Here is a 22,748-nt window from a genome sequence, read left to right as displayed (position 1 = left end):
TTAACTGAAACTTACCACTGCGGCTGAATAACTAAATAATCAAAATCACTCTGCTGAGGAGTAAGAAAGGAAAACTCAAAATATTCATAAAGGGGTTCAGGATCAAGGGACATAAGCACAAGACAAGGCAAGGCATGGACAAAGACATGGACGCTAGAGAGCACGAATAAACGAGACAATCTGGCACAGAACAAAGGAAGGAGTGAGTTTATAAAACACATGAAGGTAATAGGGAACAGGTGGAAACAATCACAGAACAGGGATGACGTCAGACTGATGACACAAAAGGAAGGGCAAGTGACCTGAAACGAGAGGAGAGTTACTTTTCAAATTAAAACCATAAGACAAAAAAACCCAAAACAAGACATCCCTCACCGCGGTGTGACACCGCCATCTTGGGCCGGCCTCCAGCGTGCCCTGCCCCGCTGCTCGTTCGCCGGCTGAGCCTCTCCACAACGATATAATATAGAAATATATGTTATTTCTAATTAGTAATAATGCAGGCTTGTTTAATATTTATAAATTTTTTAGCCTTTTTAAAGAAAATTATATGATGTCATTGTGACCACACACACCACAGGCATCTTAGCAATCTACGGGAAACCTGGCAGTTAGTTTACTGAATGTTTGTTTTCAAACGATGAGTGCATGCGGTAAATTACTTGCATGGTTTGTATTCTGTTTATGTTGAATTGCTACAGCAAGTAACAATTTAAAGTTTGTGACATCTTGGTTGTGTGTTTTGGACATGATGTATCATTCATGTATATGGGTGTGTAGGTGCTGTGGCTTCCATCTCAGGACAGGGAGCTTGTCCAGGCTGTGGACCCAGAGCTGCAGCAGACTTCTGGACAAAGATGGTCCATTCAGGAGCTGTTAGATGGTCACATTACTACTCTAAATCTGCACTACAGCAGCATGTCACAGGAGCAGATCAGGTACACACAGTAGGCACAGATGCAGGAATACCTACTCACAAGCTAGTATATAGGTACATTAGACATCCATTTCAAAAAGTCTGCCTTTACAGAGATAACACTCAGTTTTGATTGATTGACATCACATTGAATACAGTTTTTATTCCATATGATTAGATTGTGCAAGTGTACCATATTATGTAAACATGTCTAGAGAAGAAAGCCTTTATACTTCCTCTTCTTTCAAGAAAGACAAGTCTTTGAAGATCACTACTGCTTGCCACTCACCTTGTCCCTCTAATTTTCTGTCAATAGCAAATACCGCTCTGTGAATATCAGCACTAACCTGTATGTGATCAGCCAGCCATGGCTCTACACTCTGGCCTGGTGTGCTGGAGCTCAATCTCTTACCACCAACTCCATCCACATCTTGTCCAACATTGACAAGCCTCTCTTCCTCATGGTGAACACTTTACTTCCATTGTATGTATACTATGCTACAAAAAATGTTCAGCAATTTACTTGTATCCATTGTGATTTACAGTGTGTGGGGAAAAAAACGGAACTTTGGGTTGCATAAATGTGACATCACTGCGTCAATTCAAATGAGTTATTATAGTTAGTGTGTGGTGCCACAGTGCTTCAATGAAAAAACAATATTCATATTCACTCTTCACAGATTTAATCTTTCTTTCTCACTTTCTCACTAGACCCCTGAGGAATATACTCTGATGTGGATCCTAACTGATGCTGTTTCTGCAATACTCATCATCTCAATTTTCATTTTCCATTGGTGCGTATACACACAAACACCTTTGCTCATTCTAATTTCAATGTTGTGACTTTGTGATGTTCAGTTATTGAGGCTGCTAAAGATGGAATTTCACTATTGTGTGTGTGTGTGTGTGTGTGTGTGTGTGTGTGTGTGTGTGTGTGTGTGTGTGTGTGTGTGTGTGTTTGTGTGTGTGTGTGTGAGACAGGTGGAGAGAGAGAGGCCTGCCCTTCCTGTCAGGTAGTCGTCAGACTCATGAGAATGGACCATACAGCAAATTTAGGACTGGTATGAGAACATGCTCCCTCTCTGCATGTTGTCAATTCAATGCAGTGATCATGTGTTGTTGTGTATATGTGGTTGCATTTTCGATGTATGTGCTGTGTGTGTGTGTTAGACTCCTCGGAGGTCATCTGTGTTCACTGGAGCCCCTTCCACTCAGGCACGCCTGCTGCTGCCCTCATCACCGTACCCTTGGTTTTCAACCCATCACACCCTGCATGACCCTTCTTGCATGTCAAGAAGCCTCAGGCACCCTGTACGAGCTCTTTAAAACTTCTACAAGCTTCAGTGTCTCCTTTTAGAAAACATTCATAAGCAATAGATCCTTTTCATATAGTGCGCAATCAATACATGTGTATTTAATATGTGCAGCTACAGATCATAACATTTGCTTATTACACTGTCACCTGTTTGACATTTGCAGAGCTCAGCGATGTCTGGTCCATCTCTGGTGTCAACGTTCAGCCCGAACAGCACAGCACGCCCACTTTACACACTAACCCCCACCTGCCCACCATCACAGAGGAGTGACAGAAATGCACATAATAGTTATCATTATGTTATATTTTTTTCATTTTAACTGAAATCTTAAGCACAGTGTAACTTAGCCAGAGATGTTTCTGATATTTTGCCACCAAAAGTGTGGCGATATGCAGCAGTGTGGGCTTTTTTTTTTAAACACCTTTCACCTTTCAGATGACTGCCTCCAGCTGCTGAGCCCAACATCATGCACTTAAATACCAAGTGGGACGGTCCAAAGACTTCCGAGCTCATTAATCCCACAACTTTTTCCACACTAGCTGCTCTGATACGCTTGAACTTTTTTAATGGTGAGCTCAGCCACAAGACAATGATATCTCACTTTTACAGTGGACGAAACCAAACATTCACCAGCTGTCTCACATGGACAAGTGAAAGTGAGACTCAGAGAGAGTCAAAGCTGATGATATAAAGTGGAATTGTGCTCCAGGAGAAGTTAAAACAGACAAGACCTTCTCAGTTGGACTTTTACTTTTCTTTTTCAGATGTACAGGTGCCCAGAGAATTTTAATTATTGTGTGATTTGTTGATGGCAGATGGATTGACTGACAGAATGAATGTACCACGAGGATCTCAAAAAGGTATCTCTGGTTGTGGACTTTGTATTCAACTAAATTTGTGGAGGCCATATTTGTAAAAATGTATTCTGAGGGTTGGTCTGACATTTCAGTTTGCTGCTAGGCGAGTGCCAAATGTTTGAGAATGAAGTCCAACATGCTTTTTCTGTTGTGAGAATGAAGTCCAACATGCTTTTTCTGTTGGCAGTGAACACAGCATCTTCAGTGACATTTATTTTGTGTTGTCCCAACCTAAGTCAACCGTTAAACGTGTCCCAACCTTTCATTGGAATGACTTCTGTGAGATGTTTAGGGATGTGTCTGCAAGTGCTGGACATGAAGAAGGAAGTGAGAAAGTAAGTGCAATTACTTAAAGATTCAAAACCAATGGGTAAAGCGTACAAAGGCGGAGGTTAGTTTATTGAAATTAGCCACAGGGACCAGGAATTTTATTTCAGTATTGAAATTAGCCACAAGGAAACTTTAGACCGGGAATTTTATTTTAGTATAATAGTTTCTGTTAGGAATACATTTCTTAATTTTAGCCACAAGAAACACCAAGTAGACCCAAGAGTTTAATTTCAGTATAACAGTTTTCGTTAGGAATACATTTCTCAGTTGTCTTTATAGCCGGAATGTTTTTCTTCCCGTTAAGGAAGAGCTAAATACAGCGTAGAGAAGATGCATAAAAGCTTTACATTCAGAGATGTTTTGCCATATCCTGCTTAAAGAGAACAGCTCTCTTAAATGTGTTATATTTAACAGTGTGGCTCAGTTGCTAGAGCAGCAGTCCAGAAACTCAAGGGTTTCTGCTACAAATCCAGCTTCTGCCATCCTAGTCACTGGCGTGTCCTGGGGCAATACTCTTCACCCACCTTGCTCCCAGTGCCCCCCACACTGGTGTATTAGTATTTGGTGGTGGTCAGTCTACCCCTGGGCAGCAGTGGCTAAGAAAGCAGATTACCACCATCACTGTGAATGTGGGCAGAATGAATGATGGGTTCTCAGTGCAACACGCTTTTGAGTCACTAGAAAAAAGCACTATATAAATCAAACCCATTTATTTATTTTTCAGTGCATATTACAAACCCCAAATTATTTGACTGTATTGAGCAAAAATTAAAAATTTGACCCATTTTTGCTGTTTTGTTCAAATGCTGAATGATGATATTGGTACATTGTGAAAAAGTCTGAATTCTAAATTCTGATTGTCTTTGTCAACTGTTATTAAAACAAAATGTGGTTGCTGGGAAAATGTTTTGTGGCAATTTCAGTTGCAGTATTTGTGACAGACATGTCAATAATAAATAGATCCTATAAAGTGCTTAGTTGCTCACAGTCATGCTGATTTTTTTTGACTGTGGCATTTAAAATGTATTTAAAAAATATTAACAAAACTTTTAAACATTTACACGATTTAGACATTAAATTAACATTCCTTCCAGTTGTGCTACCTTACTTACAACAAATTAGATAAGCTTCCATTTGTTGTATTAGTTTTTGGTAATATGTTTGTACCTGTCACTTATGAATTCTGTTACACAACAATAGTTTAATAATTAATAGACTGATATGAAGAAATAAGACATAATTCTGATTAAAAAAAACAACAAAACTGACTTATTAAAAATGGTCCAATGAGGAGATCACATGTACAGGTATTGTGGTTGAGGTGGGTTAGGGTGAATAGGGTGAGAAAATTGAGCGCTATTTTTTTCCTACTTGTGTTGTAAACAGGCTGCCGTAAACGTCCCCTAAGCTCACTGCAAAATATGGTGGTGGACGACTTCACTATTTCAGAAAAACATATTTTGCATGCTATTTGCACCAAATGGTTCGCAAACATTCTGCGTGGTGGGAAAAAAACAGACCTCAACTCATCAAACCTTGTCAGCCACCTGAAATGCTATGATGGTGATTTGAAAGCCTATGAAGACGCCTGCACTGTTGAATAAGTTGCCCCAAAAGAAAGGTGTAGACAAACTACATGGAGTTAAATCCAGATTGTAAGAAATGGTTGATATGGTATTGGTTTTGACAAAAAAAATAACTGCATTCCTACATGAAAGTGTACAAACTTCAGAGGCTCTTTATCCATACAATGTTAAAGCTCTTTTACAAACTCAGCCATAAAGCTCAATAGATTTCAACAGTTAAGATTAAGAGACCATTTAAAGGATCACAAAATTTTTGCTGTTAATTTTTTATCAGAATGTAAGGGACAAGCTGTAGAAAATGGATGGATGGATAAACGTGAATCATTAGATTAAAATACTGACATTTCTTAAGTGCCAGTAATAAGAATTTTAAGGATTTCAGCTGCAGAAGCATACACCAATATATTTGAATGTAGTAAAGCCTTATTCAAACTAAATAAATTTTTAAGAGTAAAGTTAAAGGCCTTATGAAACCCACTACTACCGACCACGCAGTCTGATAGTTTATATATCAATGATGAAATATTAACATTGCAACACATGCCAATACGGCCTTTATAGTTTACTAAATTGCAATTTTTAAATTTACCGTCAAAGTGTTGTGTTGAAAACGTTTCGGTATGATGACGCGTGCGTTTGACGTCTCGGGTTGTAGCGGGCATTATTTTCCAGCCCGATCCAAACCATAAGTAGTCTGCTTTAACCGCATAATCAAACAGTATTCTGGACATCTGAGTTGCTGAATTGTTTGCAATTTGTTCAATTAATAATGGAGAAGTCAAAGTAGAAAGATGGATGTGGGAAGTTTTTAGCCTTTAGCCACACAAACACACGGTGTTTCCTTGTTTAAAATTCCCGGAGGTGAAGCTTTACTATGGAACAGAGCGGTCAAGCATACATGGATCCCTACTACATGATAGTTTTCGGTGAGAAAATTGTGGTAATAAGTCGGCTTTTGCCGGAGATCAGCGGAGCTTCTGTCCTGCTGCAGCTTCGTGACTTCCCTCAGAGACTCTGGCGTCAACAAACCCTTCTGACTTTCAGGTACTATTCAACTTACTAAAACACTAGTAACACAATAGGCAGATAAGGGATTTCCCAGAATTAGCCTAGTAAATGTGTCCAAAAACATCTGAATCGCTCCCACTGCAATCGCCTATTTTTTTATTTTACTTTTTTTTTTTTTAACTTTTTTTCTAGTTCTTCACCCTAAATTTCCTCATCCTCGAATCTTTCATCCTCGCTCAAATTAATTGCGAAATTGTCGCTTTCTCGGTCCAAATAGCTGTAGCTGCTGCTGGCTATGATTGTAAACAATGTGAGGAGCCCTACACCCCGTGACGTCACACGCACATCGTCTGCTACTTCCGGTAAAGGTAAGGCTTTTTTTTTAGCTACCATAAGTTGCGAACTTTATCGTCGATGTTCTCTACTAAATCCTTTCAGCAAAAATATGGCAATATCGCGAAATGACCAAGTATGACACAGAATGGACCTGCTGTCCCCGTTTAAATAAGAAAATCTCATTTCAGTAGGCCTTCAACCATGGCATGGATTGTGTTATTTAACTGAAATAATGCAGTTACACAAAAATATGCATGTCACATGTCAGTGACCCACATACAAACTTACTGCAAGGTGAAATTTGAGTAACTAGTTAGCGTGTTGGTAAGCAAAGGCTAGATACCATAGTCCAAAATTGTTAAACAATTTATAATTGATTCAATGATAACACACTGCATTTCTGAACAACTTTAACTAATCTGAGGACAATACTGTATTTTAGTACATATTTTACTTTACTGTATACAGTATAAAATACACTAAACTAACATATAGCATTTAAATGACAACATGTCTCATTTACTACATTACACAAATAAATCATTCATCAGTTAAATTAAGTGTAATATTGTACAAATAATGTAAGTTCAACTAGTTATACAGGAACAAGCACCTAACAATCCACACGGAGAAGACAATACAAAGGCCTCACATGTAAAGTTTGGCACTATGGAACCTCTTACTCTATTGTTGAATCGGATCAAAATAAACCCAAGCAAACTAAACAACGTGACATCCTCAATAACGTGATACCTACAGTTAACTTACCATCTACACTGAAATGCAACAAATAGCTTGTCTGGGTCCAAACATCCTAGAAAACATCTGAACATGAGTAACAACTTCAGCATTTTAAAACAAAAACATTTACCAACAGTGATAATCAACAAAACGATAAAACCAACAAATGCATTTTATGCATTTGTACTTACCGAGAGGGGAATATACGAAAATTACACCGGACTAAACTTCCGCCCGATTGTAGCTGAGATAGGCACCAGCGCCCCCCGCGATCCCAAAGGGGAATAAGCGGTAGAAAATGGATGGATGGATAAACTACAAAGGATGCTAAGAAATTAAGTTGCAATTGCAGCAGCACAACACATTTTGTAGTGACCTACAGCAGAAGTGTGGTGATATTTTTCTTATAAAAAGAAGCAGAACTAGCTCAGGTGTTTGTTTTTTTTAACTGACATTGTCTCTAACTTCCGAAAAACACGCTTGGCTGTTTTTTGAATATGAGAAGTTGGGTCAAACAGTCATTAGGAGAACCCTGTTGCATCATTTTTAGAGGTAGTCATCCTCACTAGACAGCTCGTCCTCGTCCTGGTAAAGGTTGTAGTAGTTACTGGGACCTTCGCCGGGGTCGTCGTCGCCGTCATAACTACTGCTTCTAACCGAATTCCCCCCGGGGAGAGTGGACATTTCTGAACTGGCAGAAGCGCCACGACTCATCCACCACAACTGGTGGCTGAAGGTCCTCCCCCAGCTGCAGTAGTGACCAATAGGGCGTAAGAGGCGGATGAGTTCTGTGGCCTCCTGCCAGTAAGAAGTTCACTTGTTGAGACCTCGCCCTGATCGCTGCTTGTTCATGGTGGTAAGCATCTGACTGATGTAGGAGGTCAACAGGTCGTCCATCTTGTAACCCTAAAAGGGTGTGACAGAAACTAGGAATTATTATACAATTGACTTATTTAGTACTAGACGAAGTAAGCGTAAAGTAACAAAATCACACAGAAATATTAAGATAGATTAGTTTTCTCCTTCCACTTTTTGTAAAATACTTTTTACAAGACTTTGAAGTGTAGCTAAGAAGTTTTTACCACTGTGACTCATGTGGTAGAGTGATCCCCACCGAACCTGATGATTCTGTGTTTGATCCTCCAGCCTGTCAGTCTGAAGTATCATTGGGCAAGTTACTGAACTCTGTTGCTTCTGATACTGCATCATTAGAAGGTTAATAGGGTTACAATGTCAAAATGCTTCGAATACCTTGAAGTAAAGCTCTTTACAAGTCAAAGCCCATTTGTTGTTTTTACATATAAAAGGTTTCTCAGCATGGTTTCAAAGACCTTGCCCTGAAAACTAAGAACAGAAAAAGGCCTTCGTCAAAATGTTCCCATAAAATTGGAAGCAACTGCAGCACAGTGGGAATAGGGGTTAGTGCAATCTGCTTCACAATACGAAGGTCCTGAGTAGTCCTGAGTTCAATCCCGGGTTTGGGATCTTTCTGTGCGGAGTTTGCACGTTCTCCCCGTGACTGCGTGGGTTCCCTTCGGGTACTCCGGCTTCCTCCCACCTCCATAAACATGCACCTGGTTGATTGGCCACACTAAATTGGCCCTCGTGAATGTGAGTGTGAATGGTGTTTGTTTATCTGTGTTGGCCCTGTGATAAGGTGGCGACTTGTCCAGAGCTTACCTCGCCTTCCCCCCGAATGCAGCTGAGATAGATGGTAAATGGGTTGTACTTGTATAGCGCTTTTCTACCTTTTTTAAGGAACTTCAAGCACTTTGACCCTATTTCCACATTCATCCATTCACACTGATGGCGGAAGCTGCCATGCAAGGCGCTAACCAGGACCCATCAGGAGCAAGGGTGAAGTGTCTTGCTCAAGGACACAACAGACCTGACTAGGATGGTAGAAGGTGGGGATTGAACCAGTAACCCTCAGATTGCTGGCACGGCCACTCTCCCAACTTCGCCACGCCGTCCCCAAAAGGGACAAGCGGTAGAAAATGGATGGATGTCCAAAATGTCTTGCAAAGATGAACAATTAAGCTGCAAGGACAACTCATGACTTTATTCTGACCCCGCGGATTAAGATCCTAGTTTTAGAATAGAGATGCAAAAATGTGCATGCTGCCTCCACTCACCAGCGAGGTTTCACAGAGGAGTTTACTTCCTCGGACGAGGTTGCCGATGGTGATGTGGAAGTAGGTGTTCCCACTGCTCCAGTTAGAGATTTTAGTGAAGGGATGTGTGATCAGAATATCCTGTGCAGTGACAAAAAAAAAGGGAGAACCAATTACATCTAGACCTTGTATTGAGGCACAGCAGCTTTAAACAAACCTTGGTTTTTGGGTCAATGAGACTGACTCCATGTTTGTTGATGGCAATCAGCAAGATCTCTGGATAGTTGGGTTCTGTGGTTTGCTAAATAGTCAAGAACACAATTTAGCATTATCGAAGGATTGATCTAAAATAGAGTCTACTGATGAATGAATTTTTGATCAAGAATATTCAAGATTGGGAATAGAAACTATTGTGCAGTGCAGCCCCTTCTCCTAGGCATGAAGAAGCAGTGGGTTTTAAAAGTCACCAAATTTTAAAGATGAAGTGAGAACTATTGACTGGTTTATTACCTTGACTTCAAAGAAGGCAGAGCCAAAGGTTGGCCATTTGTAGATGATCTTTAAAAACATCAGCTTGGCTTCTTCTTGTGATTTACCAGCCTGCTTGTTGAAGAAGGCCACTACAGACTGATCACACACAAAATAGTCAATCTTCACATCCACCTCCAGTTAAAAAGCATTGGTCATTAGTTTTCAGGTTTTACCCTTTTCCAGTCATCTGGTGACATCTGACGAATGAGATCCTGGGGGACCAGTTCTCGCAACATCTTGGGAATGGTTGGAAAGTGGGATTTGTCATCCTCGAACTTGACTCTGTAGATAAGAGCGGCGAGTTGGAAAACTTCGTCTCTCGAACACTTGTGGTAGCCACGCAGGTATTTGGGCAGCTCCTGAATGATGAGAAAACATTTGTCATGACTCTTGTCCCGTTTTTATGGTATCTCCCTAGCAAGATTTACCTGGTAGTAGTGGAAGATCGAGTCGGCGAAGGAGTCCTTTCCTGGAACTGTGCTAGTCCATAACTTCTTCATGAAGAACACCTGGTAGGTCAGAGAGGGAACCATTCCTGCAAGGTAAAGGTCACTTTTAAGAAAAGCAAGTTTGATTTATTAAAAGAGATAAAGTTGTGTTTAATACCATCTTTTGCTGGGCGCGATTTCTTGATCCAGTCAGTCAAGTGTCGCACAAAATCAAAGAAGAAATCTCCTTCTGGAACACTGATAACCTACACACACATTTACGCATAATAGATTGTATTTGTCCTTCAACCAATACACAGGGAAATAATCATTTTAGAAATGACTGATAAGTAAGTGTTATTGTTCAACGAAAATAATGTAAAACATGCTTGACCTCTGACCTTGTCAGAAATCTTGACAAAGAGGCTGAATCCCTCAGGAGATTTGAGCAGCAGTCTGGTGGAGATGTTCTGACAGAAATCTTTGGCTTTGGTACTGGACTCCACTTCAAATGCCTGCGCAATTTTTACATGACAGTACACTTGTTCTAGAATCAATATTAAGTACTGTGTATTACCTCATCTGTGTCATCAGGGAAGTAAACTTTGTGAAAAATCTGCGTGGTCTTATGCTGGATGGCCTCCACTTCCACCAGATGTGGAGGATACTTCCTGGAACCGTTTCTGTTACCGTGGCAACCAATAGGTTTAGTTCACAATGAACAGAATACAGGAAAAACAAACACTCTAAAAAAACTTAATAAAACACACAAAAACACATCGATGAAGACTTTGTTAAAACCATTCCGTCTTTAGTAACTCCTGTGCAGTTTATGTTAAAATTATAAGAGCGACACAGGTGTTGCTGGCCTTGCTTTTTCTTTGTTAGTTCACAATGAAGACATTTAGATGGCTGAAAGACAACACTGAATCTGATCTATTCTCTCTATAAGCAGGCTCTGAAAGTTCTGGACATGAAATCTTTTCGTCATCACCACTGGAAAAATATAAACCACTTAATTGGGAAAATGTGTGTAATATTTCTTAATGCTGATCTATTTTTTAAAATCTTACGTGGTCATGGCCCCACCAGTACTTTCTGATCTGAGCGGGAGGCAAACTCGATCTGCCTCTTCAAACAAACAGATAGTTCCCCTCAGGAAAAGGGCCTTCAGCCAGTCCAATTTTGGAACAATATCCCTATTCAAGTATGCTATGTTGATACATTAAGGCAATTCAAAAATATGCTAAAATCATGACTACTTGTGCACATAATAATGTGTTTTATTTATTGCTGATTTGTGCTACCTGCCTGCTGCCAGTGTAACCATGCCTTTGTGTAATTGTTCATGGTGCTGTTGAAGCATAATGTGTAGTGCTTGTGCTAAATGTTGCCATAGATGTGTGTGAGATATTAATCAATTTATTTACTATTTTAAGCAGGCTATTAATGATTGTTGTTTTATTGGATATTGTTTGCTGCTGGCTATCTATGCATCTTGCCCAGTGACTATGGTCAGAAACTAGCTTTGTAGCTAAAACTTACGCAGTTACACCAATGTTGATCAATGTGCGTTGTCCCTGTTCAAATAAACTTAGACAGTAACGATTATATTTGGCTTCTAGCTTACATGTCTATTTATACAATGCAGACTTAAAGTTTTTCGCTACCGTAAAGCTTTGTGTAGCCTGTGCATGCAGTCAGCAGAGAGCGGGTGTTGTCTCTTAGACTGTAGGAAGCGCTGGATGTGCGGAAGCAGCACGTTACTTGGTGGGAAGAGACCAGTACACAACCATAACAGCTCCCAGCCCTTTTCCTCACTGTACCTGTTAGCACACACACAAACATGTTAAGCTTTATATTATGTTCACTTGAAATGTTCACTTAGATTTATGTCACAATATAATCACTATCTATTCATAGGTCTTCTGTGTGCTTGTACACACTTGACATGGCTGTCAGTGAGCTGTTTGATGATCTGACAGAAGATCTCGTCCTTCAGAAGTTCTGTCTTCAACGATCCCTCAAAGATCTGGTCGGTCAACTCATTGACCGAGCGAGTGCGTTTGGAGGGGTAGTCACCCATGTACTTCATCACAGGTAGGACACACATTAAGGTAACATGTCGGTTTCGATTGGTACAGTTGTCAGTTGGCCCAACACCTACAACAATATAAACGTGGTAAAGGATATCGATGAATGCCATGCAGGCCTCTTGAGCGAGATCCTCGTGTTGGACCACCTTCTTCAGTAGTGGTTGTTTGAGAGGCTCTCTGGTGCAACTCCACAACTTGTCCTTACCCCGATTCTTGGTTACCATTACTCTGCTTAGTGTGTGTTTGGGGGGAGGCCTGCAGGAAGCACATCGTGTACTTAACTATTTTATTGTGTTATATTCATTGTATGGACAAAACTATAAATGGATGGTTCAATCAGAGATTGGCCCAGTTGTCCTTGAATCTTGATACTTATCTTAGCACAATCTTCTGGACAATTATATTTTATGACAAAGATTCACAAACTCTATGGTACGTGGGCTCCATCAAGTGGTACGCCAAAGAGTCACTTAATAAATATTTAAACACAGTGTTACTGTTTAAACTGTGTTTAATTATACAGTGGCCTAAAATAATAAATATACTTGTTAAATGAATCCTCTCCCTTGTATTTAATGAATATAAGCTACTGTATTTTAATGTTGATCATTATGGTGGTACTTGGAGAATCAAGTGTTTTCTGAGGTGGTACTTGGTGAAAACAGTTTGAAAAAAATGTTTATAAACTTTGTGGAAAGCCCCTTGTCTGCACCACAAATTTAAAAGCGAGGTCCTGAAAGGGGTGCTTAATGGTTTGCTGAGGAAGTGTGTACCTGAAGTGGTCGTAGGAGAACTCCTCCAGTGTGTATGGTTTGACTGAGTCTTCACCCTCAGGAAGCATGAGCTGCGACACTCGCACCGAGTGCTGCCGCTGGTCTGGTGTCATGGTTACGAGAGCCTGGGTAGTTGGATTGCATCATTAGTAACAAACAAATGTGTCTTACTTATTCCTAATATAACTTAATCAAAGCAGCTTTGTCATACCACAATCTCCTGCTGAGGTCGTGTCATAGTGGGCAGTACGTAGACGGAGTCAGCTGGAAAGTCTCCTCTCTGATTGGTTCTCTCGTTTACACCGTGTGCCCAACCTGAGTTGAGAACTTGCTCGCCAGTGTCCTGGTCTAGCAGGATTAGGTCTCCCTTCTGGAAGCTCAGGAACGTAGACGGCTCACCATCTGGATAAGGTTTGAGGACATGATTGACACTTGTGACTTCTTTGTCACATATTCCAAAGTTCAACGAGGACATACTCTCATTGGGACTGTCCTGTAGTGCTACTACAAACTTTGACCTATTCCTCAGGCCTTCCAGGAAGGTAACCACCAGGTCGCGGATGTCCTCAGCGTTGTTGGAGGTGAAGGTATACTCTTCTCCCTTGATGGTCGCCAGCGTGAAGCTCTGACTCTGCAACTTTCCTCCCCTGAAAGTGGAATAAGGACAACTATGTTCAAGGAGGAATTAAAATATATGCGCTGTGTGAGAGGCGGGGCGTGGTCACGCGCCGCCTGCCGGCGATGGCATGCACAGGAGCCGGCTGGAAGCAAGATGACAGGTGAGTGGATACCTCAGCTGGAACGAGTTATCTAATCACATGTCTCTATTTAGCAGCGTTGGTGACTGCAGGGCGGGGCTGAAAAGCCAGAAGGACCCAGGAGGTGCTGAGGACGCCAGAAGGGTTGTGGAAGAACTGAGCGAGTTAAAATCTTTGTGAGTGAACGAACTAAGACTGAAAAGACTTGGGGAGTGAACGAAGAAGATGAACTGTTGTGAAAATTAAAAATGAAAATAAAATCCTTTTGGGAACAAACAAAAGAAGAAATATTGTGTGTAAAAAGATTAAAAAGAATTGTCAACTTGAACTCTTGCTGTGATCCTTCGGTCCTGAAGACCCCATGACACAAACCTGTCACAGTTGGCGCCCAACCAAGCAAGGACCGAGGAAAGATGACGGCCCCAACCCCCCTGGAGGCACTGGGAAGAGTGCTGGCGGAGGTGTCGGCAGCCACCCAGCAGCAGATGGAGGCATGCATGCAACAGACGCAGGTACTGCAAGCACTGGTGAGCCAGTCCGGAGGAAAGGAGAAGGAGAAGGGGACCGCCATTCAGAGGATGTCAGAGGGAGAGGACCCGCTAGTATTCCTCGACGTATTCGAGACCACAGCGTCAGCATGCGGCTGGCCGGACACCGAGTGGGGTGTCAAGCTGCTGCCGCTCCTGGTGGGGGAGGCGCAGCGGGCGGCGCTTAGTCTTCCAGCGCACGCTCGGGTGCATTTCCCCAACCTACGCCGGGCAATATTAGACCGCATCGGCAGCCACCCGGAGGACCACCGACGCCGGTTCCGGGCCATGCGACTGGGGCCTGAGGATCGACCGTTCGTGCTGGCGCAGCAGCTTCGGGACGCGGCCGTCCGGTGGCTTGAACCCCAGAAGGCCGACAGTAAGATGCTGGAGCGGATCCTCCTGGAGCAGTTTGTGGAGGCCATCCCAGCCCGGACGGCCGCTTGGGTGCGGTACCATCGCCCGCTGGACCTGATGGCCGCGGTGGCCCTGGCCGAGGATCATCTGGCGGTACACCGTGAAGGAAGCAACAAGATCGCCGAAAGACCCACACCAGCGCCACGGGCAGCCGACAGATCCAGAGCAGCACCACGAGCGGCCGAGCGGCCCATCCCAGCACCCAGGAGACGGAGCTGGCAGACGCAGGAGGCCGCCAGCCCGGACAGGGACATGCACACACACGCACACACACACTCATACACGCACACACAACATCATACTCCAGTACTATTGAGGGGGGGAAAAGGGGGTTATAAAATGTGTGACATTCCTCCTTCTGTCCAGGTTCCCGGTGCTGCGCAACAAGGGCTTCCCCCGCAGACGGCACCTCGAACGCCAGGGCCGGTGTGCTGCGGGTGCGGCCAACCTGGTCACGTGCGCAGGGAATGCTCACTGATGGAGGTGGGGCAGGTGATACGGGTGGTCGAGCCCCAGCACCCGGCTCCGATCCAGGGGAGGCGTACTGTGTCCCGGTAAGGGTTCAAGGGAGTATATACCGGGCAATGGTGGATTCGGGGTGCAAACAGACCATGATCCACCAAAACCTGGTTCGGCCCGGGGCGTTGAGGCAGGCGACACAGGGGCAAATTAGATGTATTCATGGGGATGTGCACACGTATCCCATTGTTCCAGTAGAAGTTTGGCATCGGGGACAAAAGCATAGTGTGAAGGTTGCTGTAAGTGCGCACCTTACGCCTCCCATATTATTAGGGACAAATGGGCCGGGGTTTCCACTTCTCGTGACGCAATGTGTGGGGAGGCGTTCACGGACCGTAGGAAAAGGGAGTATCTGCGCGGTTGTCAGTGGCGAGGCGGGGCCTTCCGCCACTGCCGAGCGGGAACCGGCGGGGGCTTCGCGGGACGCCCCCCCCCGGCCTCCCATTGGCATCCTACGGAGGATAACCCCCTCCAGCAGTCGCGAGACGAAACTTTGCGCGCGGCCTGGGACCAAGTCGACTATATCGACGGTCAGCTATGGCGCCCGGGAGCGGCGCGGGTATTCCCTCATTTCTCCATTATGAGAGATAGGCTGTATAGAGTGACCCGTGACACTCAGACGGGAGAAGAGATCACCCAGTTGCTGGTGCCGAAACGCCACCGAGAAATGGTTTTCCAGGTGGCGCATGTGAACCCAATGGCTGGACATATGGGTTACGACAAAACACTTAATCGGGTAATGGCCCGGTTCTATTGGCCGGGCATTCGGGCAGACGTGCGCCGCCTGCCCGGAATGCCAACTGGTAAATCCAGCAGCCGCCCCGAAGGGGCCCTTGCGCCCATGACCACTTATAGAGATCCCATTCGAAAGAATAGGCATGGACCTCATCGGGCCATTGCACCCGAGATCACGGGGATATCGCTTTGTGTTAGTCCTAGTGGATTACGCAACACGCTATCCCGAAGCAGTGCCTCTGCGCTCCATCTCCGCAAGGAGCGTAGCGCAAGCGCTGTTTCAAATTATCTCCCGGATCGGGATCCCGAAAGAGATCCTGACCGACCAAGGCACGTCCTTCATGTCACGCACAGTCAAGGAACTATACGGATTACTGGGTATCAAAGCGATCCGCACCAGCGTGTATCACCCCCAAACAGATGGACTGGTGGAACGCTTGAACAAAATGCTAAAAACCGTGATCCGTAAGTTCACGCACAAGGACAAACCAAATTGGGACAAATGGCTGGATCCCCTCATGTTTGCGATGCGGGAGGTACCCCAGTCCTCCCTAGGTTTTACACCATTCGAGTTGTTGTACGGCAGGAAGCCGCGTGGAGTGCTGGACATAATTAAAGAAAGCTGGGAGGAAGGTCCGAGCTCCAGTAAAACTGAAGTCCAGTACGTTATGGACTTGGGAGCAAAACTACACACATTGGGGCACTTATCACGGGAGAATTTGCTCCAAGCCCAAGAACGCCAAAAACGCACGTACAACCAGGGAACCCAGCTGCGAAAATTTGCACCGGGAGAAAAAGTCCTTTTATTACTTCCCAGTTCCAGCTCTAAATTACTTGCGCAATGGCAAGGACCCTTTGAGGTCACACGGCAAGTGGGGGATGTGGGCTATGAGGTTCAGCGCTCGGACCGGGGCGGAGACACCCAAATTTACCACCTCAATCTGTTGAAAGCATGGAAGGAGGCGGAGCCTGTTTCCATGGTGACGGTAGTAAGAGAGGAGGAGGAGTTGGGGCCAGAGGTCCCGCGCTCTGCCCCTTCCCCTCCCCTCCCCTCCCCTGTGATGATCACCTCACGCTCAAACAGAAAGCGGATGTTGCAGCGCTGCAACAGCGTTTTTCTGATGTGTTCTCCGCGCGGCCCGGCCTTACGAACCTCATCCAACATCACATCGAGACCAGCCCGGGGGTTACGGAGCGGACTCGACCATACAGACTTCCCGAGCACAAGCGCAAAGTAGTTCGGGAAGAATTAAAAACAATGCTGGAACTGGGGGTGATAGAAGAATCTCGCAGCGCGTGGTGTAGCCCAATCGTTCTGGTGGGAAAGAAGGATGGCTCAGTACGCTTCTGCGTGGACTACTGCAAGGTAAATGAGGTGTCACGTTTTGACGCGTACCCAATGCCCCGGGTCGACGAGCTCCTGGATCGGCTAGGCACTGCTCGCTTTTTCACCACACTGGATTTAACCAAGGGCTACTGGCAGATTCCCTTATCACCAGAGTCCAAGGAAAAAACGGCCTTCTCCACTCCGAAGGTTTATTCCAGTTCGTGACACTGCCGTTTGGTTTGTTCGGTGCCGCCGCCGCCACATTCCAGCGTCTCATGGACCGGGTGCTGCGCCCCCACGCGGCATACGCAGCTGCATATTTGGATGACGTCATCATCCAAAGCAGCGGCTCGGAACAGCACATGCAGCGGGTGGGGGCGGTGCTCGAGTCCCTGAGGCGGGCGGGGCTCACCGCCAACCCGGCAAAGTGTGCGGTTGGCCGGAGGGAGGTACAGTACCTGGGGTACCACTTGGGGGGGGGAGGGGCGCCCACAGGTAGACAAAACAGCTGTGATTGCGGCCTGTCCACCCCCCAAGACAAAAAAGGAGGTGAGGCAGTTTTTGGGCCTGGCGGGATACTACCGCCGCTTTATTCCACGGTTCGCGGACTTGACCAGCCCACTAACTGACCTCACCCGAAAGGGTGCCCCAGAGCTGGTCCAGTGGACGGAGCAGTGCCAGCGGGCGTTCGAGCAGGTAAAGACGGCACTCTGCGAGAAACCGGTACTGTGTATGCCTGACTTCACCATCCCCTTTTGTCTGCAGGCGGACGCATCGGGCAGGGGACTGGGGGCGGTGCTGTCCCAGCGGGTGGGGGGTGTCGACCGCCCCATTCTGTACATCAGTCGGAAACTCTCAGACCGGGAGGCGAGGTACAGTACGGTAGAGAGGGAGTGCCTCGCCATCCGATGGGCGGTCAGGGCCCTCCGCTACTACCTGCTGGGGCGCGCCTTCAGTCTCTGTTCGGACCACAAACCGCTCCAATGGCTCCACCGGATGAAGGATGCAAACGCACGGATCACCCGGTGGTACCTCGCATTACAGCCATACAACTTCCGGGTGGTCCACAGGCCGGGCGCGCAGATGGCCGTGGCGGACTTCCTCTCTCGCCCTCCTGGGGGGGGCGGGGCCGGACAGGTGCCCGGCCTGAAACTGACGGTGGAGGCCTGTGAGAGGCGGGGCGTGGTCACGCGCCGCCTGCCGGCGATGGCATGCACAGGAGCCGGCCGGAGGCAAGATGACAGGTGAGTGGATACCTCAGCTGGAACGAGTTATCTAATCACCTGTCTCTATTTAGCAGCGTTGGTGACTGCAGGGCGGGGCTGAAAAGCCAGAAGGACCCAGGAGGTGCTGAGGACGCCAGAAGGGTTGTGGAAGGACTGAGCGAGTTAAAAACTTTGTGAGTGAACGAAGAAGATGAACTGTTGTGAAAATTAAAAATAAAAATAAAATCCTTTTGGGAACAAACAAAAGAAGAAATATTGTGTGTAAAAAGATTAAAAAGAATTGTCAACGTGAACTCCTGCTGTGATCCTTCGGTCCTGAAGACCCCACGACACAAACCTGTCACACGCTGTTATATACAAAATTGGACATGCACTAATGGGGATAGTTTCTCAGAGCAGTTGAACTTTGGTGTCCCAAAGCCAGTTTCCTACTCATGGGCAACTGCCACATCAACGAATGTTAAAACAAATCAACATTATTGTGACCACAAGAGTGACTACATTCTTTACTTGCTGCTGGACACCGCAGTGATCTCCGGAAAGGCAAGTTCCAAAAGGACCTGTTCTTGCTCGTCGACAAAATAAACACCAGTCCAGTTGACGGCAACAATGAGGTCGTTTTTAGGCAGACTTGGACCTAAAGTAAAGAACATCATCATGTAATGATTTCACTTTCACTTTGTTGTTTTAGAGAGCAAGCTCAGAACTAAAATTGTGCCGTTTACTACAGTCAGACATCTTACCGGAGAATTTGAAGGCTTCATAGAAACGAGAGAAGAGCAGGGGCCATTTGTGGCGAGCAAAATCCACCACTTCTTCTTTGACTTTTTGGGGGTCAAACCTCTTCTGCGTGTAAATGCCCTGAACAACAGCAACATGGACAAATAATCATCATTTACATATTCGAATTAAACAACTACTTCCAAAAGACGTCATTCATCTTTAGCTAGTAATGACCAGATCCACTTATAGCAGCAAACAACCTTTTTGTGGGCCGCCATGATGAAGTGAGCCCACTTCTCCACTGTCTTGGAACTGCTAATCTCTCTATCCGGGATGTAGGACGGGATGAGGCTCAGAAGCCGCTCCAGTAGGACCTCTGAGCCGTAGTCAACGTAGTACTGCTGAGATGCCAGTTCTGCCAGGTCCTCCTGGGTCAAAAAGAAAAGGAAGTCTTGAGTTTTGGACCCAAACATAGAAGAAGAGAATGTCTGCAGTACAGAAGAAGAGAAGTGGTCACCCTGTCACAACGGTACTCTCCAAACTTGACGCCTCTAACAGTTTGCTGGTAGATGAGGTTGGTGGCGACTGTATCATCAGCAGCACAGTGCCACGGTGTGAAGATCTCCTTTCTGAAGAACAGCCTCCATGGGGCATTCCTTTCCTGGGCTCCCTGCTCTTTAGCGTACTGTTCACACTGAGACACAGCGTCCATGACGTGGTCGTTCCCGCTGCCCAAAGAGGAGACCTAAATGCATGTGAGGACAGTCAGACCATTACCAATTTTTTTTAGCTGTTTGGCTGGGAGAAAATACTCTTTCTTATGACAGAGTGTTTATTTAATCTCAGACAACCTTGTCAAATAGAGCAATGTAGAGAGAGAAGCCAAATCTATCCTGTAGGCTGATCTTGTCAGCCAAAGTGTTGCAGAGCTCCTTGGCCGTTGTGGCCGAGTCCGTCAGCAACGTTTTAGTGGTTCCGTCCATGAACGTCACCGGCAGCATAATGGGTTTCTTAGACTTGGTTGCCTGCATATGGATTTCACAACAATTAAGTAATGACATCCAGATGAAGTGAGCTTTACCTAATTATGCATGTGTGTACCTGCAGCTCCAGCCAGGATGGAGGTTGTGTTCTCGTCCCGTTCACAAATGTTCTTCTCAATCTTTCTTCGCAATATGGAGCATAACCCGGTGGCCCGCTGCTGATGAAGTTCCTCAAGTACTACATGTTAACACCTATACTCATAAGTATACGCACTATACCATTACATATCTGGACTAAACCTGGGAAAAAGTGTCCTAACCTTGAGGAACTTGTCTGACGGAGAAAAGCAGCCGACACACAAACTGATGAGAATCCAACCTCGAGCATGAGAGCTCTTAGAGGGGTTCTGACTCAGCTGTTTGCAGATCTGACAATAGATCTCATCCCTAACACAAAGACGACATAAATAAACCATTGCCACCCTCGCAACATTCTCATAACAGGACTTGAGCCCAGACAACCTGGGTGAAAACCACCACTAGACAATTTGGTAAATATTTTTACCTCAGCGCTGGCCTCAGAATGCCGTTACCGATGATGAAATGGAGTTTCTCCAGGTTGGATGTTGGCCGGTCCTCCAGCATGCTGTTACCATGGACACCATACTCGCCATCGTTGAGGCGCTTTGTGACCTGAAAATTGTTCTTTACTTTGTAAATAAAGCGAGTCACATGATAACACATCAGAGACATCTTCTCTTACCTCCTCAGTGATCTTAGATTTTTTCTTCAGTGTCAGAGAGACCAGTTTATGTCGGATACTATTCTTGCGAGGACTGTCGGACTGAGGCATCTGAATATGGGAAAAGACAGCTCAAAAATGGCTCTGAAATGTCAAATTTTTGAATAATGTAGTTTTGCTTTGTAGTTGTGATAAAAGCTCCTCACAGCTTTCCTTAACTGTTTCCAACTCACCTCTCTTTCCCCTTGGAGTGCCTGCAGTTCCCTCTTGTACGTCTTCTTTCCCAGGGTCTCGTAGATTTTCGTCATGACAGGAATCTTTTCGCTGCCGTCACTGATTGCTGTGTGGTATTTTGGCTCCGGCAAATCTCCCATAAACCTCAGGACTGTGATCCACACGGCTAGAGCCGCCTAGATTGTATCAAGGAATACAAGTTACTGCTTTAGTAAGAATTTATTTGATTCTCTTGACATACCAGTTGGTCTCCTTCATCATCATGAAAGAGCAGTGGCTGTTTCAGAGGTCGCCGGACATATGTGTGTGTGGTGGTTCCCTGAAAGTAGGTGGCAGCAAACTTGGCAAACTTGTACTCAGACAGATCCTCTTCATCGTCATCTTCTGGCAAAGGAAGAGCCTCGTCCAAGTCTTCCTCCTCCATTTCCCGGTGGGTTCGCTCCAGGTCCTGCACAGGAGGAAGAATTATTCAGATCCATACTTTCTGACTTTAGTTATCAAAGCAAACATCTATCACCTGACCTCAAATCCAGCAGGAGCTTGTCCTTCTTGACCAGGAAAAGAACTCGTAGTCCCCAGGAAGCCAAACATTTTGTCCACCATGTCTGAGTCATTGACAGGCTCCATACGGGCACGTTCCATCTGTTCCACCAGCTCTTTCTTTCTCCTCGCCTCCTCCTTATCCTTCTTCTCCCGCTCTGCGTCCTCTTTGGCCAACTGGGTCAGACGCTCCTGAAGTGGACAATGAATTAGAGTGCAGTGAAAGGCATCGCAGAAAGACCAATTACTTTCTTCCGTTAAGTCCATTAACAATATGTCTCAGTGAGAATTAGCCTACCTGGTGTTTGCGTTCTGCTTCAGCCTTGGCTTTCTTTGCAGACATTTGGTTCCTCAGTTTGGTCTCTTCAGCCAGGCGCATCTTCTCAGCCTCCAGCCTCCTTCGATACTGATAGAAGCAAGAAAAAAAAGACAAGGTGGTTTTTGGTGTTTTACCAAAAATAAAGTCTATTTCGGATCAATTGATCCTAGCTTAACGTATTGATGGTGGTGTCTGTATTAATATGCAACAGGTGTGCCCAGGTGTCTACCTCGCCCCTCAGTCTGCGGTATAACCTCCGTGCAATCATTCCTCTGGTGTAAGCTTGGATAGTGATGACGGCCCACAGACGGTGTCTAAAAGCACGGCGCACTAAGAAGCCTCGGCAATGACCCTGAAAGCCTGTTATGCGCTGTCGGGCCACGTGATACGACGCACACAACTTCCTGGAGCGGACAAGAGCCTGGAGGCGAGAGAAGCCTGCCCGCATCTGAGGAGAAATTAAATATTATGAGTTCACACATTATTATTGATGATGATCGATTATTGATGATGATCCTCACTGCTCCATAATTCTTTCTGCAGAGATATCCTCGCCAAGTTTTCTGGATCAACACAGTCGACTTCCTCATCCTAAGGAAGTTGGATCTGATGGCCAGAAATTATACAAATTTCTTTAAGTTTAAGCTTTCCTAAAGCATGTGGAAA

General features: G+C 45.2%; 2 protein-coding genes across 9 annotated transcripts in view; one reads left to right on the top strand and one right to left on the bottom strand.

Moving 5' to 3' along the window:
• The window catches only part of LOC133537411 (glycerophosphodiester phosphodiesterase domain-containing protein 5-like), a 69,269-nt gene extending 64,946 nt beyond the window's left edge, over positions 1–4,323 (top strand). Inside the window, exons 16-20 of the mRNA XM_061878418.1 lie at positions 781–938; positions 1,233–1,380; positions 1,628–1,710; positions 1,898–1,977; positions 2,396–4,323. Coding sequence (XP_061734402.1) covers positions 781–938; positions 1,233–1,380; positions 1,628–1,710; positions 1,898–1,977; positions 2,396–2,502 — 576 coding nt within the window. The 3' untranslated portion in view covers positions 2,503–4,323. The remainder of the gene's footprint in view (positions 1–780; positions 939–1,232; positions 1,381–1,627; positions 1,711–1,897; positions 1,978–2,395) is intronic.
• LOC133537471 (unconventional myosin-VIIa-like) overlaps positions 4,115–22,748 on the bottom strand; it is a 38,175-nt gene continuing 19,541 nt past the window's right edge. For all 8 annotated transcript variants that reach the window (XM_061878512.1, XM_061878514.1, XM_061878513.1 and 5 more), the window contains 30 exons: positions 22,604–22,688; positions 22,312–22,530; positions 22,062–22,169; positions 21,746–21,955; positions 21,465–21,671; positions 21,223–21,399; positions 21,011–21,100; positions 20,813–20,940; positions 20,568–20,694; positions 20,366–20,485; positions 20,116–20,289; positions 19,782–20,009; positions 19,525–19,692; positions 19,285–19,402; positions 19,052–19,178; positions 13,510–13,679; positions 13,244–13,434; positions 13,033–13,157; positions 12,357–12,514; positions 12,110–12,263; positions 11,834–11,989; positions 10,741–10,846; positions 10,565–10,678; positions 10,342–10,429; positions 10,164–10,270; positions 9,909–10,094; positions 9,715–9,831; positions 9,422–9,505; positions 9,226–9,345; positions 4,115–7,996 (listed from right to left, as the gene is read on the bottom strand). In XM_061878512.1, coding sequence (XP_061734496.1) covers positions 7,904–7,996; positions 9,226–9,345; positions 9,422–9,505; positions 9,715–9,831; positions 9,909–10,094; positions 10,164–10,270; positions 10,342–10,429; positions 10,565–10,678; positions 10,741–10,846; positions 11,834–11,989; positions 12,110–12,263; positions 12,357–12,514; positions 13,033–13,157; positions 13,244–13,434; positions 13,510–13,679; positions 19,052–19,178; positions 19,285–19,402; positions 19,525–19,692; positions 19,782–20,009; positions 20,116–20,289; positions 20,366–20,485; positions 20,568–20,694; positions 20,813–20,940; positions 21,011–21,100; positions 21,223–21,399; positions 21,465–21,671; positions 21,746–21,955; positions 22,062–22,169; positions 22,312–22,530; positions 22,604–22,688 — 4,255 coding nt within the window. In that variant the 3' untranslated portion in view covers positions 4,115–7,903. The remainder of the gene's footprint in view (positions 7,997–9,225; positions 9,346–9,421; positions 9,506–9,714; positions 9,832–9,908; positions 10,095–10,163; positions 10,271–10,341; positions 10,430–10,564; positions 10,679–10,740; positions 10,847–11,833; positions 11,990–12,109; positions 12,264–12,356; positions 12,515–13,032; positions 13,158–13,243; positions 13,435–13,509; positions 13,680–19,051; positions 19,179–19,284; positions 19,403–19,524; positions 19,693–19,781; positions 20,010–20,115; positions 20,290–20,365; positions 20,486–20,567; positions 20,695–20,812; positions 20,941–21,010; positions 21,101–21,222; positions 21,400–21,464; positions 21,672–21,745; positions 21,956–22,061; positions 22,170–22,311; positions 22,531–22,603; positions 22,689–22,748) is intronic.

Source organism: Nerophis ophidion, linkage group LG18 (genome assembly GCF_033978795.1).
Source record: "Nerophis ophidion isolate RoL-2023_Sa linkage group LG18, RoL_Noph_v1.0, whole genome shotgun sequence".
Taxonomy (NCBI): domain Eukaryota; kingdom Metazoa; phylum Chordata; class Actinopteri; order Syngnathiformes; family Syngnathidae; genus Nerophis; species Nerophis ophidion.
The sequence above is the reverse complement of the archived record's forward strand: the minus strand, read 5'-3'. Positions and strand labels throughout refer to the sequence as shown.